Source organism: Benincasa hispida, chromosome 9 (assembly GCF_027475165.1).
Source record: "Benincasa hispida cultivar pf3 chromosome 9, pf3_genome.v1.1, whole genome shotgun sequence".
NCBI lineage: Eukaryota > Viridiplantae > Streptophyta > Magnoliopsida > Cucurbitales > Cucurbitaceae > Benincasa > Benincasa hispida.
The window spans coordinates 53,839,289-53,856,596 of NC_143486.1; the positions used below are offsets into that span (position 1 = coordinate 53,839,289).

At 36.0% G+C, this 17,308-nt stretch overlaps 1 protein-coding gene across 1 annotated transcript; it reads left to right on the forward strand.

Annotated features, from left to right (window-relative positions):
* Nucleotides 1-1,710: 1,710 nt before the first annotated feature.
* Nucleotides 1,711-16,768, forward strand: LOC120085709 (COP9 signalosome complex subunit 6a-like). The gene is made up of 9 exons (XM_039041861.2): nucleotides 1,711-2,295; nucleotides 2,396-2,484; nucleotides 3,745-3,838; nucleotides 13,530-13,591; nucleotides 13,686-13,764; nucleotides 13,900-13,992; nucleotides 14,232-14,332; nucleotides 14,462-14,517; nucleotides 16,321-16,768. The coding sequence occupies exons 1-9, from the start codon at nucleotides 1,971-1,973 to the stop codon at nucleotides 16,400-16,402; spliced, it is 981 nt and encodes a 326-aa protein (XP_038897789.1). The 5' UTR covers nucleotides 1,711-1,970; the 3' UTR covers nucleotides 16,403-16,768.
* The last annotated feature ends 540 nt before the right edge of the window (nucleotides 16,769-17,308 follow it).

A 17,308-nucleotide genomic window follows, 5' to 3' on the forward strand; every position in this document is an offset into this window, starting at 1 on the left:
AACTTAATGATCACACAACATTCAACTTATGTAGTATTCAGGAATAATATGAAGGTGGGAGGGAATTGAGGGTATCTATTGGGCCATTGGGATAGGAAATGATGGTACCATACTTCTAGAGTTATGAACTTTTATTGGTAACTTAGACACTAAAAGAGCCATTTGAGACACATCACTAGTTAAGAAAAAATGAAGGTCTTCTTTATTACTAATCACCAAAGCAGATATATTCGACCTAACATTATACAAACACCAAATTGAAGTGATTGAAAGCATTATATTCTATAAGAAAAATTGAAAGTAGTTACTTCTAGCTTCACATAGGTCTATAAAGGTATCCCACTTAGATTGAGAATATGCCCCACCACGACCACAGATAAAGAAGCCGAATCCATCATGCTATAACTATATCGGGAATAGAGGAAAGATAAGATTAGGTTCGTCTTTGCCTATGAGGATGTCGTAGACTGAACAGTTTCCAATACCAATAGAGATGAATAAAGAAACATACGTTTCTCCATCAGCTGAAAGCTCCCCCTTAGCTTACTAAGGCTTATAGACTTACGCTAGTTCACCTAGCGGTAAACCTTCTTTCTTCACCGGTCGGTTAGGATTGAGCCAATCATCACAGCTTTAGGGGAGTTGGTAATCTCTTTCTAGAGGAATTTGAAAGTTGCTCAAACCTAGGATTTTTTTAGGATCTCCTTACAACAACCTCCACTACAGACAATGAGTTTACGAAGACTTCGAGTTATATATTTGTCATAAAAATTCATCATAAGTTATTTCAACGTCTACAATATCAAACCTTTCAATTGGTCTCCAACATATTCGTTTTTCATTCTCCTTCCATTTGCCTCCAAAATAAACAAATAGACAGGACATCCTGCAAAAATCCAAAAAGATATACAAAAAGTTAATAAAAAAAAAGGCCAGATCTCGGAGAGATTAATGAACCTCAATGAAATAATGTGAATATCTCGCCTAAGATTTAACCCTTCAAGGTCAATCTCGGGGCAACAAACACTGACCTTGCCCGAAATTATTGTCTTATGACCAAGATTATTTAAACAACAATGCAACTATTTCCTTTGGTGTTAACAACACACATGTTAAAAACCAAACGTTTTTCATACACAAAAGATCGAGATATATAACTTGTTTTTGTGATTTTGTGCAGATAGATGGTTTGGGTAGATAGATAGGGTTGAGAGGATTTCTAAAACTTGATAAAACTTTTTAGAAGTAAAATGTGTAGAGCAAGCCAATGGTGGGTTCTTAAAACAATTAATACAATAATATTAAGATAATATAATATATAAGGGTATAATAGCAAATTCAACATTCTAATAATAATCCAGTCACATGGATGAATACAATTCTCTTCATTTTCTAACTCAATCTCCAATGAGATGGCTCGAGAAGAACTCTTTTGACGAGTTTTCAAAAAGGGTTCTAATTTTGAAATGTGAATATTTCACAAGACTGTTTTGAATAATTTCCAAAGAATATGATGTTTAAAATAATAATGCGTACATACTCTGATATATATATATATATATTAGGTTTGGTATGTGTAATTTTGTTTTGGTTGATTTTGATATCTATACTTTTAAAATGTTCATTTTGAAAATAGTTGGACGAAAATATACCAAAACCAAAATACAATGGACTAAATAGTATTTAAACCAATAATTTATCATCGCACTCATATATATAATATATACATATAAACCTGCATGAGTAAACTGCGTAAATTTCCGAAGGCGACGGAAACTTTCCCTTCAGCTTCTTTCGAAAAGTTCGGAGATTGGTGAAAACAGAGCAATGGATGAGAATTGAAGAACGAACTTGAAGATTTCAGCAAACACTGTTTAATCACTTCTTCTTTGTTCCATTCTCCCTGATTTCGGATTCTAGGTCAAGCAAATCTAGGATCATCGATCGCTTGTTCCTTGTTGCAATCGATCATGGCGTCGTCTGGCAGCGGATTGACATTCAAGCTGCACCCTCTTGTGATTGTAAACATTTCCGATCACTACACCAGGGTTAAGTCTCAGATGAATCCTCCATCCTTGACCTGCTCAGCTCCATCTCCTTGCGCCCTAAGTAATGGCAGCGATGTAGCCGATTCTGCAGACCCTTCCACTTCTCCTCCCGCACCTAGGGTTTTCGGTTGTGTTGTTGGAGTTCAGAGGGGCCGCACGGTTGAGATCTTCAACAGCTTCGAGCTTCTTTATGACCCTAAAACTCATTCACTGGACCGCCCCTTCCTTGAGAAGAAGCAAGAGCTCTGTTAGTAATTCCGCATATTTCGTTCATTTCTCTTTTGTTCTTTTGCTTAATGTTGATTTTATCGTTTATGACGATTGAGTTGCGCTCTTGTTTGGAGCAGATAAGAAAGTTTTTCCCCACTTCTACATTCTGGGTTGGTATTCTACTGGGAGTGATGCCTTGGAGTCTGACATGCATATCCACAAGGCTGTGAGTTACCCTTTAAACTGCTATCTTACTATCTTGGCACAAGTAATTTACAGGGTTTTCACATTCCGAAGTATACTGCACTTATTAAATTGTTAAACGGACTCTTAATCCCTAAAGCATTTTCTTTGCACACCTGAGAATTGCGAGTGTTCATTTCTGGGGAGGTCTGTAATTTTCAGATAGGTTTTATTCTTTTAGATTGGAGTCTGTTCGTGCTTAATTAGGGTTTGGATTCCTTTCAAGGGGCTGGATTTTTGTATTTTGGTTTCTCATTTTTTTGGCTTAGTTATCTGTCTTACCTCCGTTTTGTCTCAACTAAACTTGGCATTCTAATTTCCTATTGGGTAAAATGTTGTTCAAGTAACTCCCAATCTTATCCGACTACCGGGTAAAAATGTAACCCTGCAACAAACATTCTAGAGACTTATCTAGAGCATACAAGGGGGTGAAATTTTTTTAGATTTCCTTAATGGTAGAGAAATCTATATATTACCGAGGTTTCTAGTCTGTGAAGGTCACTCAAAACAAATTATTTAACCACCAAGATTTCTAGTTTTAGGCATTTTTATTCTAATAGGAACTTCCTATGCATAGCCTTTCTCGATTGCTTAACGGTAAATAAAGCAATAAAAGATTCCAATGCCTTTAAAATCACAAGTTTATAGATTGAGAGGGCCATTGGTGATAGGGTTCACCCCCTTGCTTGATGACTTATCCTGAAGGCCATGCAAAAGGGATTTGCTACAGTTATACTTGAGCCCTTTGGGATGAGGAGTTAAAGTAGTGTCGTGCCACTCCATTAGCATCCAGTTAACTAGAGAAGTTTCTAGTTTACTGGCCGAAGTTTTTCCCATCTTTACAGTTTGAAATTTATTTATTTACTAGAGTCCAGAATATGTTCACATTTTTCTCTGTGTCTTTTATCAAAAAAAGCTTTAGTTAAGACCAACGTTTATCTAGTTCTACTCTCTCAAAGACTTTTTATAACTATGCCTTTTCTAACAAAAAATAAATAAAAAGTTCTGCTTGTTCTATAACTCTAACAAAAGCCAATTGAAGGTTCTTTGTAATCTTCCTATCCTTCTTTGGATACGTAGCTTGCTTTATGTCTTTAGCTTTCGATGATGGAATTTAATTTCTTATGAGAACAAGAGAAAATATATATAGTGTGATGGATGCAATTGGGTTTTTTTTAATGGGAAATTAGAATATATATAATTGTATGCTGGTTAATTTTGATGAGCTTTCTGACTTTAACAGTTGATGGATATCAACGAAAGCCCTGTCTATGTTCTTCTCAATCCTTCAATTAATCATGCCCAAAAGGATCTCCCAGTTACGATTTATGAGAGTGGTAATATGTCTTGTTTCTTTTCTTCTTACTTACATGGTTTTTATCTGCAGTACTTCATTTTCCTCATTATTTATGTTACCAATAAATTTCTGTGGTTATATGATCCTCCATTTTTCTTCATTACTCTAATACCACTTCTTAGGTAGAGCATCCATGATTTCCTTAAGGGTGCATGCTAGTGCACATAGTTCAGTTTTCATTTACTCAGAGATTGTCTAAGTATTCTTAAGCCCTGGTTTTTACACTTTGTTTTTAAAATTATTTTTGGCACTCAACAATCATGTTGGGAAGCATCAAGAAGTCAATAACTTTTCTCTTGGATGGTCACGAGGACTATAACAAAGTTCTTGGTATTGGAGTTTTTTCTGTCCTGTGGGAATTTTTGAGTAAAAGAAATTGGAAACTATTCCAAGCTTTGGAGAAATCTTGTAGGATGTTTGGGATCTAATTATTTTCTGATGCTTTGCCACCTTTCAACATTTATTTCATCAGTGAAGTAGTTAGAAGTAAATAGGAAGTTTTTGAAGGATATCTCAATCATGCTTGGCTTTCTTGGAGTTGAGTCGTCTTCTTCTTATTATTATTTTATACTTTAAAAGCCTTTCTTTCTTTCTTTCTTTCTTTCTTTTTTTTCATTAAGAGATACTGAGTAATCTGTTTTCTTGGAACCATTGTGGACTTGGGAATGAATTATCCGTATATAGCTTGGAGGAAAACTCTGGAATGTTAGTTTTCGTTGTTTGTTGACTGATATGGAATGGAGGCTGTCTCTTCTGTCTTTGATAGGAGAGTTTGACTTCTGGGAGAAGAGATGTTTGCATTTGGAGTTGTTATACTTTAGAGGGATTCTCTTGTAAGTCCTTTATTTTGGCATTTGTTTTTTTTTTTTTTTTTTTTTTTTGGGATAAGAAACATTTCGTTGATGAATGTAATACCCAAAGAGTACAATGGGGATAAACCAATAAGGAAAATACCCAAATCCAAAACAAAATAAAGCATAACTCATAATGGATAGAAAACAAACAGGATGTATGAAGAGCAAAAAGATACAATCCAATCCAAAAAGGATGTGATAAAAACGGTGAAGATTAGTTCAAAAAACGAAAGAAGCACATGATCATGGCGGATAATCATCAACACAAAAGCACAAAGCATCTAGCAGCCACTTGGGATGAAAGGGTTCCACCATAACAGAAACTTAAAGCCTAAAAACCATTTTTGTCACACCGACATAGAACTTCTTTAAGCAAAGGTTGAGCCTTTTTTCGTACGAAATAGAGCTTTCTAGATTCCTTAATTCTCTCAACCCTCTCTTTTTTTTATTTGCTGAAGAACGGTTTGGTTGCTTCTTTGTCGGGATTGCCTTTCTGCAAAGACCAAGATCTCTAAACCAAGGGGACAGTGCCATCAAGTGTGGAGTTGGGTTATAAGGACCAACTAACGATGAATGATCATAATCATACCAATTTCTGCCCATGTGATCATAGATTTAAGAGGGATGTGGATAAATCGACAAAGTAGGAATGGGGCTAGAAAGATAGGCATTTGTGTTGGCGTCTGATGGTAGAGCAATGATGGCAATGGAGTGCTTGGTGGCCGGTCTAAAAATAGTCCTTTTGATGGTTAAGGAAGGGATGTATGTTGTTGGTGGAACTTGAAGAGGGATCTGAAATGGGAGGGGAAGATGAAGGTCTTTTAGAGGGAGAAGAAGATGGGGCCATAGATGAGGGTTATTGTTGGAAGAAGAAGAAGGTGGAAGGGAAAGGGTTTGTGTATTGGTTAAGGTTGATGGAAAATGAGGGCCAACGTGTGGAGTAGGAAGTTCTTGAGAGATACTGGTGTATACCAATGTAGGAATTTTATTAATGAATAAAAAGTTATTGAATACAAGGGAAGAATCCTCTATTTATAGAGAATTAAATGTTAGATCGAATCCTAAAAGGATAACTAAAAGGAAACTAAAAAATAATTAGGAAACTAAAATGTAACTAATCAAGGATTAACCAAGATTAATTTGAATTTACCAATTGCCCAAATCCTATTACATCATATTATATCCCTAAAAAAAAAAATCGTCCTCGAGTTTTAAAAGGAAAATAAAGGTAAAAGTACAAAAGTAAGCCATTAAAAATGGAACGTCTTTGACCATCCAACACCAATGACAACCAAATTTCATGAGCCATGCCAATGTATAGAATATTTGACTCTTGCAAGAAAAAATTATTTCCATCAAGACTATCACCAATGAATCCAAAAACTAAGTTGTTCAAAATTTCCGTTGCCAGAATAACTTAACCCTACTCCTCGACAAATGAAGAAAACCATTATGATGTGAAAGGTCAGGAAAAATAGGAAAATATGCTACCTTCTTTATGAATAGTAGAATAGCATAATTATGAAATTTGCTATTCACACAAGTCGGGTCACATGGGTCACTGGTCAAGAAATGTGAAATTTGTCCAAATTGGAACCGAGTCTAGGGTTGTTTTAGGGTCAAATTATGTGGGTAATGGGTCAGAAGACAAATATTATCACGAGTGGGTCTTTCGAGTCAGGTCAAAAAAAGAAGAATCCAGGTGGGAGAATCACAAAAACATCCACCTCGCAGAGCTATTTCATCTTCTTCTATCTTGTATAGGATAGCAAGTGGGTTGCAAATGAGCTTCTGACAATTTCCTTCATAAGCCTTCTGCTACCTTCTTCTCCGCAAATGTGGGTTCTTTCTCTTTCTTCGTCAGGTCTTTTGATTCGCCTCTTCTACAGTGGCAGTGATTTCGCTAGAGTACCCAAATTTTTTCAATTCGAAACATGTCATCACCCACGTTGCTTTGCAGTCGACTGCAACTAGAGTTTTAAACTTTTTCAAATCAGATTGCTCATGGGTTTTGTTTTTTTTGCCTCTGCTGCGTCTTCGTTTTCAACATCACCATCATTAATGGTTCCTCTTCGGTCGGTTCAAGTTGTGCAATCTCTAAGTTAATCGTAATGATTTTTTCCTCTTCAAACGCAAGCTCTTCCTCGCACATTTTATCTTCTTTATTTGACTTATTGTCAAATGATTTTTCTCCCTTGCTTATTGTGTCCTTCACACTTGAGTCCCAGATCTCAAACTTTTTGCTTTGAATTCCTTCATACTCAAGTCTCAAATCTCCTGATTTTTCTTTTTTTGTTTGGTTCTTGTTTAGTTTCACACTTTGTGATACGAACCAAGAAATCACATTTTCATCAAATGAACTTGAAGATGATATGAGTCAGGATCATTAAGTTTCCATGCAAATTTTAGATGTTTTTAATTAATTTCCAGCAATTTAGTGTTTAATTTAAGTATTGAAATTATGAACATTGAGTTTAAAGATAGTTGTTGGAAATATGGTGGTTATTTTAACGAGGATGCATTGATGATGAAGACTAGTCAAAGATGGTGGCTGCCATTAATTGATTGTGCATAAAAGATGGTAGTCGGAAGATAATTGTGGGAAGATGAAGAACTTTTTTAATATTTTATTCTGACTTTATGTATTTATATTAAATAGAGTAGAATCTCTACAAGGCTATATAAAGCCTTCTATGACATTTGTAATAGATTAAGAATTTGGATGAATGATAATAGAAAATTCTAAAATGGAGAATTTTGTTTCTTGTGTGTTCTTGTGATAGAATGCATGAATATTGGAGCATTCAAGTGAGGCTTGATCTATCTTGCTTGTGGAGTGCTTTGAAGATCAAGGGTTGATGGGAGTTTCTAATTTTGTCCGATCCTTGGTTCCTTAGATCACTTAAGTAATCTGAATCCACCCTATCTTAGAGGTTGAGATCAAATTGGTTTTGGGGCTGTTGGGGTTGAGTTCTTTGGGTCTTGTTGTTCAACATGGTTCTTAGATCCGATGCCTAGGCTTTCATATGGTATCAGAGCTTTGGCTCTAGATCAGGTATATCTTTCCGTTGTTGCAATGTTTTTCTTATTTCTAATTTATATGTATTTTTTCCTAGTCATCTCAAACATTATATCCATTAGATAAAATGATACAAACCAAGAAATCACATTTTCATCAAATGAACTTGAAGATGATATGAATCAGAATCATTAAGTTTCCATGCAAATTTTAGATGTTTTTAATTAATTTCCAGCAATTTAGTGTTTAATTTAAGTATTGAAATTATGATCATCGAGTTTAAAGATAGTTGTTGGAAATATGGTGGTTATTTAATGAGGATGCATTGAAGATGAAGACTAGTAAAAAATGGTGGCTGCCATTAATAGATTGTGCATTAAAGATGGTGGTTGGAAGATGAAGAACTTCTTTAATGTTTTATTTTGACTTTATGTATTTACATTAAATAGAGTAGAATCTCTACAAGGCTATATAAAGCTTTCTATGGCATTTGTAATAGATTAAGAATTTGGATGAATGATGATAGAAAATTCTAAAATGTAGAATTTTGTTTCTTGTGTGTTCTTGTGATAGAATGCATGAATATTTGGAGCATTCAAGTGAGGTTTGGTCTATCTTGTTTGTGGAGTGCTTTGAAGATCAAGGGTTGATGGGAGTTTTTGACTTTGTCCGATCCTTGGTTCCTTAAATCACCTAAGTAATCTGAATCTAGCTTATCTTAGAGGTTGAGATCAAATTGGTTTTTTGGGCTGTTGGGGTTGAGTTCTTTGGGTCTTGTTGTTCAACATGGTTCTTAGACCTGATGCCTAGGGGTCTCATATCACTTTGTTTGGTTGAATTCTTGATCTTCTTGAGCATTCAAATATAGTTCTTGATGGTTTCTTGGTTGTGGGTGAGGTCATTGATTGCATTATTGCCGATCTTGGACTTCAGTTGTATTTTCTTTGACTCGTGGCAGTGGTAAATCAAAATTGTAACACTTTCTAATTGATCTAGTTTCAAAGACATGTATTCAAGTAAATGATAAACTCCATCGATAGAGCTTTTGACTGATCGTATGTGTCAGGTCGATGTCTTCGGTGATAGGACGGTTGTTTACTCTGCCTCTTTGAGGGTTGTCATTCGGTTATTGTCAGTTGGCCTTTTTCCTTCCATGAGGTCCAAGTTTCTTGGAGCTCTGATACCAATTGGTCTATACTAATGTGGTAATTTTATTAATGAATCAAAAGTTATTAAATACAATGGAAGAATCATTTATTTATAGACAATTAAATGTAAGATAGGATCCTGAAAGGATAACTAAAAGGAAACTAAAAGCTAATTAGGAAACTAAGATATAACTAATCAAGGATTAATCGAGATTGATTTGAATTACCAAATTACCCAAATCCTATTATATCAAATACAATTGGATGGGACAACTGGAGAGCAAGGATTGGGCATAATAGAAAAAGGTTGGTCCTTTTTTGCAACAAGGTACGGTGTGGATGTGATTGGTGGTGGGTTTGGTAAAGATAAAGGTAGTTGGCGTGAAGAAGAAGCTAAGGTCAAATTTGACGGGGTGCTGTCGGATGTAAAAGGTGTTGAAGGGGGCAAATTTTGGTCTTCCGATGGCGTGAAGAAGGTGAGCTCAAATCTGATGTGGGGTCTTTCGAATGGCCCGGTTATGTAAAGTCCATAGTTGGTTGATGAGTTTTTGTCCTATGTGCAGGGAGTGGGTCTCCATGCCATGTTGATCATGCACTAGCCAAGGAAATATGCCATGCTTTTCGGCAATGTATCTGATGAGGGGTAATGCTTCAAAAAAAGGGTCAATCGGTATGGAAATCGAATTAGTGGGCGAAGAAGGAAGGATAAAAATGGCGGGTTAATGATGATTTTCTTCACTTTTAAGCACACTTCCATCACATCCGTACGAGAAAGTCTTCTTGGCAACTTCTAAAAAGCCCCCACAATGATCCCCAATAAGTTTGAAGGTTTCTAGAGATCACTGTCAATGGGGAGATTTCTATCTTTAATCCATCCTCCAAATGATGGCATCATTTGATTTTTGTAGTAAGCTTTTATGCTCCAAGGTTCGAACTTCACCATGAAAGAACCAACCTCATACCAATCATAAATATGATAGGATTGGGTATTAGGGCAGGGGATTAGGGGTATATTAGTAATTAGATAAGTAGTTTGTTAAGGAAGTTTGGTTATAAATACAGTGGATAGGGAAGGAGGAAGGCAAGCAATATTTGGTATATGGATTCGGGCTTGAGAGTTATCTTAGGACTGGGAGGGTCCAAGTGCCTCGAACACTTGGTTTATCTTGTATTTTCATTATCGTTTATCTTTCAATATATTCAGGGTTCTATCAATTGGTGTTAGAGTGGTTCAATTCTGGCCATGGTTTCACATAAGGGATTATGTGAAGAAATAATGAAGAGTATCCGTGAAGGGTTTGATGAGTTGAGGATCGATGGAAGGAGGAGATGGTGAAGGACATGAAGAAGATATTCCAGTCTTTTCAGGATAAAACTTCTCGTGAGGTCGCAAAGATTAAAGAAAATAACATGATGCTATACAAAGTGTTGCAGCAGATGCCAACATTGAAAGGGGAGAAACAATGAAAAACAAAGAAAGAAGCAGGGACTGGGAAGAAGAAGATTAGTCACAGTGTGTCTAAATTGTAAGATGAAGCTATGGCACGAAAAAGTAAAGAATGAGGCTGAACGGAAGAAATCGAGGGGAGGTCGATCTAAATTTTACCAGTGTTCAAGAATCGTGCATGAAACGATGGTCGAAATTTCGAAGAAATACAGACATGGAAAAATTGTAAAGAGAAAGAAAGGAAGATGTCATCGCAAGCGACTAAAGAGGGCACGAGGGATATGGAGGTGTTGACGGTATCGTTTGGCTGAAAGACGCTCAAAGCAACAGAGTTGAAAATTTCACGAAGGGATCGCGATAGATTGCGGGTTCAAAAGATGAAGATGAAAATCGGGATGAGATGTCGGCACAAGGATTGTGAAGACGTTGAGAGATAGGAGATGGAAGTCCAAGAGAGTGAATAAAAATAAAAAAGTACCTAACGGAGGCCATTGCGGGCAACGAGGGAAGGCGGTGTGTGGAAATAAGCGAAAAGCTCTTGGGGTTTTGCAGTGACGAGTGTATAGGTGGATGAAGAATAAGGATCGACGGAAGCCATTGTTGGTGACAAGGGTTGGTTGGTCGAAAACGAAGAGGGGCAAGTCATTGATGGCAAAGAAACAGATAGGGATGGCCACGAAAGGAAGAAAAAGAAAAAGGAAAAAAGAAAGGGGAAACCGCCAACGGAGACCGACGGTGTCAGAGAACACCAACAGGGATGAAGTTGAGGGTGGTGGAAGCGGCGCAAGCTTCGTGAAGGGGCGGCCATGATGAAAATGAAGAGGATGGGTTCACGAAAAGGAAAAGGGGAAAAAAAAACTAGCCACGTGGGTTGTGTTTGGAAGGAGAAGAATCTGGGGAACTTGGGTTTGTTGGCAGGCCCATGATTGGCTGCTTTTCAATGAGTTTTGGAGGCCCTCCTTTGAAAAGGAGAGGTTATGATATTAAAGTTGTTTTTAGGGCTGTTTTTATGTGTTTAAAAAAAGTGTGAGTTGTTATTTTGTTTTGTACCCACTCCTTGAGGACAAGGTGTATTTTAGGGGCTGACAATGTTAGTATTAGGTATTAGTAGGGGTTATTAAGGGGATAAAGGGTATATTAGTAATTAGATAATTAGTTTGTTAGGGAAGTTTGGTTATAAATACAATGTGTAGGGAAGGAGGAAGGCAAGCAATATTTGGTATATGGATTAAGGCTCGAGAGTTATCTCAAGATTAGGAGGGTCCAAGTACCTCGAACATTTGGTTTATCTTGTATTTTCATTATCGTTTATCTTTCAATATATTCGGGGTTCTATCAAAATATTGCTTAAACTCCAGCTTTGTTATTTACTTTCGACCGCTAAGATTGACAGGGCTGATGGAGCCAAAGTCTGACACTTCCCTTTGTAGGGTCCTAAGAATATTGTACCAATTGTCATGGATGTTCTATCAGATGATGATGGTGACTCTGTCAGGGTAGAATGCTGCAAGATCAATGCAACATCGTTAGTGTGGGGAGAAGATGAAGTTGTATGTGTGATTTCAGTCAAAAGGGGGGTGCAGGTGCTTTTGTTTGTCACAAGGCTTCCTTTGGTTATGGAGGGCATCTCTGTAAGATAAAGATGTAGAAACGAGGCTGGTCTGTTTCTTGATGGTAGATTGTGTGTTTGGTACCTTAAGAAGAGAGAGAGAACTTTTTCGGCCAACTTTGTTGAGGCCTTCAGGTAAGATAATTTTATTTAGTGATCTTGGCAAAATGAACTTTCCAATTAGTGATTTTTTCCACCCCAAGATCATATTCAATCAATTGAGTCTTGTTGAAAAACTTTTGGTTCATGGGAGCTTCAATAAGGAAAGAGAAAGTAGTGTGTAATCATGTGAGAAATTCTTTCTTAAGGGAGAGGGTAGAATACTTGTCTCGAGAGGTTTCAGTGATTCTAATTTCATGTGAGATTTCAATGGAAAAAGTTCTCCTATCGATGTTGAAAGACGGTGGGGTGAGGAAGATGCCAAGCTATCTTCCCAACATTCCTCTATTTTGTCGGAGGATACTCAGAGATGAGTGGGGGAATGAGTTTGGAGAAGGGAGAGAGGAGAGTAGAGCATTTTGGATTTTTTTTTTTCTTTTTTGACATTTGTTGGATCCTTTTCTTAGTGAGTTTGGCTTTGATATTTTTGTGGAGGATTAAGATTTTGAAGTGAAGTTTTTCACCTGGCAAGTTTTACTCAGTCTCGATCGGTTTTTGAAAAAGTTGCATTCCTTAGCAGGTTCATTTTGTTGTATTTTTTGTCGGAAGGTGGAGGGACTTGGATCCAAGCAGATCATATCTAGTGGCATAGGAGCCGACTCGGCGTCAAGCCACTGGAGTAATCCGATATGTGGTTCCACATGTTCCACCACTTCTCTGTTCTGCTTTGGAGTTGTGAGTTTGTGGGGTCAATGTGGAACCGCTTCTTCCAAGAGTTTGGATTTATCCTTATATTCTTTCATTTTATCCCAATGAATGTAGTTATTCATTAAAAAATGACTGGCGATATGGTATTTGTTTTTTTGGCTATACTACTGCTAAAATAAGAAAAGATATATTAGGTGTACAATATGGATTAATAGTGTTTGTTTGTGAGAAGGGAATGGGAAACTTTGACTAATTAAATCATGAGGTCTTTTTAAATATCTGGTTTACAAATTTGTTGCACTAATCACTCAGTCCATCCAATTTCATCTTGTTTTTTCATCTCGTCCTCAGTTTAGAGATGTCACTAGCATATAATAGCATGTGGCATGTCACAAGGGTGTGCCGAGTCACATGGCATTTATTGTCTAAATTAATCTGTTAAATAGGTTTAAATAGATATTGATATAGAGGTGTTGGGTGAGATAATTCAGAGTGCAAATTTTTTTAGTTTGGGCTCTTAGAAAGCTATTTTAACCAAATCCCTTCCAAGGATGATTGTCATGGGGTGACCCAAGTGGACGGTAGTTTTTGTTTTTGTGAACCCCAATGAAAATTACTTGTCTCTCTTAATGCCTACATTATACCTGAATGGTAATGTATTTCATTGAAATCTACTTATTACCACGACATTCCCACAGTAAAAGTCCACTAGTCAAAGTTTGAGAAAAGAATTGTTTGCATGGTGGTATTAACTCTTGCTTATTGTTTGTGTTTTTTACAACTATAGAGCTACATGTTATTGAAGGGATCCCTCAGCTAATTTTTGTTCGCTCAAGTTACACTATTGAGGTTTGTTCGCTCTGTCGCTCCCCGAGTCCTTCAAACTTGTTGCAATTCTGGTTATTGAGTTTCTCGCACATTTTTCTGTTCTTACTCTTCAAAGACAGTAGAAGCTGAGCGAATTTCTGTTGATCATGTTGCACATTTGAAACCATCTGATGGAGGCTCTGCTGCTACTCAATGTGAGTGATCTTATACCTTCTGTTTATTTCAATCTGGGGTTAAACCTTGTAAGTACTTACTGCCAGAAAGAAGAATATTATGCTTTGATATGTACTGATATGTTCATAATGAGAGAAATTTGGTCTTGAATGCAGTGGCTGCTCACCTTGCGGGAATTCACAGTGCCATCAAAATGCTGAACAGCAGGATCAGGATACTTCACAGTTATCTTCTGGCAATGCAAAATGGTATTTCAATTCTTTACTATTCATAAAAATGTTTATGATGAAAAAGTTCAGAGTATAAAAAGCAGTGTGGTAATTCCCTTTTCTTTTTATCAGTTGTGTTCGGGCTCTGGTTTCTGATCATTCACAGAACATAGCTGCTACATTTAGTGGTTTTTGACGGGCTTGTGAATTCTTCATGGAAACTTGTGATTAAATGGCTTAATTTGAGACTGATTTTTCTCTGTTATTCTTTGAATCAGGCGATATTCCCTTGGAGAATTCCTTACTAAGACAAGTGTCAAGTTTGCTCAGAAGATTGCCAGTTACTGAATCAGGAAAGTTTCAAGACGATTTCTTGATGGTGAGTGCTCTCGTGTCCCTAGCCCAGTTTCTCATGCAGTTAAAAACTTAGATGTTTACAACAAAAATTTAGATATTTCGTTGATTTTGTGATTAGTTATTCTTACTTCCATAACGTCCCAATTTTCAGGAATATAATGACACAATGTTGATCACGTATCTAGCAATGTCCACTAATTGCTCAAGGTATGATATTTCTCATCATATTGTATAATTTTTCATTCTCTTGTACAAAATATTTTAGTTACTAAGTTAGGTAAAACGTTATACATCTTTAAATGGGGAATACTGTATATGTCTGCTAACTAGATTAGAATCACTAACATATGCTCAGTAACATATGATCTCAAAAATAGAATTAGTACTCAGGCAGTGCCAAGTGCGATGTAAACAAAATATGTTTCTGAACATATTTTGACTCTTTCAAAGCTTATGTACGATTTAAACTCCCCTTTTTTTTTCCCATTCTAATTGTCAATGTAAAGAAAATTACTCTTTCCCCATGGATGTAGCATTTTGCACCAACAAAACAAATAACGTGTTCACATAAGTCACGAACAAAAAGCTCTCATCTCAAAATCACTTCCCACATCTTTACGCATCACTTCATTGGTTTTATCAAGTGGACTTTTTGCTTACTTCCATCTATATATTTTCTTCACATCTTTACGTGTCCATCACTTATTCCAAATATGTTTGAATTTAGAAAGGAAAAGATCATATTCTAGATTGCTTGTTTAGTGCACTTGAGCATGTCTGCAAATGAATGTCCAATGTTGATGTACACTCAAACTCTTAGTGTTGGTACTTGTTCCAACACTAAGAGTTTTTCTTAATTACAAGACATATTTGGGACAAGTGATGGCACTTGTTCCAAATATGTTTGAATTTAGAAAGGAAAAGAATATATTCTAGATCGCTTGTTTAGTGTACTTGAGCATGTCTGCGAATGAATGTCCAATGTCGATTTACACTCAAACTATTAGTGTTGGTACTTCTACATCCCTAGCTTGTATAATTTTTCAGATCACTCTTGATTTGAACTGCCAAAGACGTCAAATTATAGTTCACATTTTAATCTAATAATTTTGATGTAATTTTATTGTTTTTCAATTTTTTATGCATTATTAAGTAGGGGTATTTTTTTATAATTTTAATATGATCAATGATGGGGCATTAAAGTTTCATCATGAGACTCTCTTTAAAGTCTTGCCATCATGTTGTTTTGGACACATCGTGATGAATGAGTTATAGCTTTTGCACTTTTCCTTTCGAGTTTAATTAAGGGCTACTTGATCCTAATTTTCAATCCATGTCTTGCTTCACACCAAGAACATTCAAGTAGGATTGATCATCCTCTCTTGTAGAGTGTTAGTTTACGAATCTTAGGTCAAGAAACTGGTTCTTTGTCTCAAGTGTTTGGATCTTAAGGTAATATGTGTCTAACTCGTTCCTTAGTCCTTAGGGTTGAAATAAAATCTATTAGTGGTTTTAGTGTTTGTGAATTAGAGGTTCACATATCTAAATGGTTCCTAATTCCAATTCACTAGGTTTTTCTTTGGTATCATATCTGATCTTGTCCATGAAATTCATCCATACGGGGGTGCATGTAGGGTTTGCTTCTGCAAATATCTATGCTATACATTTATCTCTTCCAACAGATATTTGCTTTTACACAGAAGATAAAATACTATAGAAACTAATCTTCTTCTAATGAAATTAAGACGGCATGTTTTAGATATTTTATTGATAGATAAGTTAACTGTACTTCTTTTTTGGAACTTTTGTGTTGCCTTCTCCTTGGTTTTTCCATGCATACCGTAATTATCAGACTTTCCTTTGATAGTAATTGAGAGAATTTCAAGCGTTTAGAACATTACTATTGTGATCCAATGCGCTATCCTAGTTTACAACATAATTATTTGTTTCATCTGTTGACACAATACAATATTTTTTCCTCTCCTCTCACACATAACACTATTTTTGCAGTGTAATGAACGAGCTAATCGAAAAATTCAACACTGCATATGACCGACATAGTCGGAGAGGTGGCCGAACAGTTTTTATATGAAAGACCATTGCAGGGACCAACTGTACACATAAAGTTTAGGTACTTTGATGATAATGCTAGGATTTGAGTGGTTCTGGAAGGATGATATAGGAATTTTCTGTTTTGTTTTTTGCTCTTAATTCCTATATATGGATTGTGTAGAAGTGAAAATGGTTTGAACATGCCTGAATTCCCTCCCCCTCCCCCTACATAAGCATCTATTCCACCTATGGACAGCTTAGCAATGGAGGATGCAGTATGTAATTTGAGAGAGTTTTAGGGGCAATCCCTCCTTTAAAAGGGTAGACCCAGTTGAGTGGACTTTACTTCCATACCTTCTCATTTAATGCTATTTTTACTCAAATTGAATATGCTTATTATTCTCTAGCATTTTTTCCCCTTTTTTAGAGCAAGTACTATAACTCTAGCAGATCTTATTATGAAGTGTTATAATGCCAAAGTTGCATTAATAGACTGAATTTGATGATCTCAGGATGATTATGGATGGAGTTGGGGGGAAATAATTTTTTATCACTAAATTGGTCAAGTTGTATCAATTATCACCATATGAACTCTCAGTTTTATCTTATTGGAACCTGTACTTCAACGTTTTAGTATTACCAAAAGTTACCCTCCAACTATTTTCAGTTAATTCACCCACGGATTATTTAAAGAGAAAAGGTAATTTCTTTTTCATTTTGTTAAAATCTTATTTTAGTTCTTAAATTTTGAATATTGTTCTATTATGATTCCTAAATTTTAAGAAACGTTCATTTTAGTCCCTAAAATTTTAATAGTGTTTATTTTAGTTTTTACTATTAAAATTATGTTAAACGGTTCAATAGAAATGTGAGGGTGCTTATATTTTTGGATGACAAGGTTCTAGATGTATTAAGCCAGATGTTGAAGAGCGAGGGTGCTTATATT

What these genes read in the sequence shown, in the direction of transcription:
- LOC120085709 (XM_039041861.2), top strand. Translation starts at nt 1,971, where the DNA reads ATGGCGTCGTCTGGCAGCGGATTGACATTCAAGCTGCACCCTCTTGTG. An exon ending in TGAGAAGAAGCAAGAGCTCT is followed by an intron (nt 2,296 to 2,395) that starts GTTAGTAATTCC and finishes TGTTTGGAGCAG; the next exon opens with ATAAGAAAGTTTTTCCCCAC. An exon ending in ATGTCCACTAATTGCTCAAG is followed by an intron (nt 14,518 to 16,320) that starts GTATGATATTTC and finishes CTATTTTTGCAG; the next exon opens with TGTAATGAACGAGCTAATCG.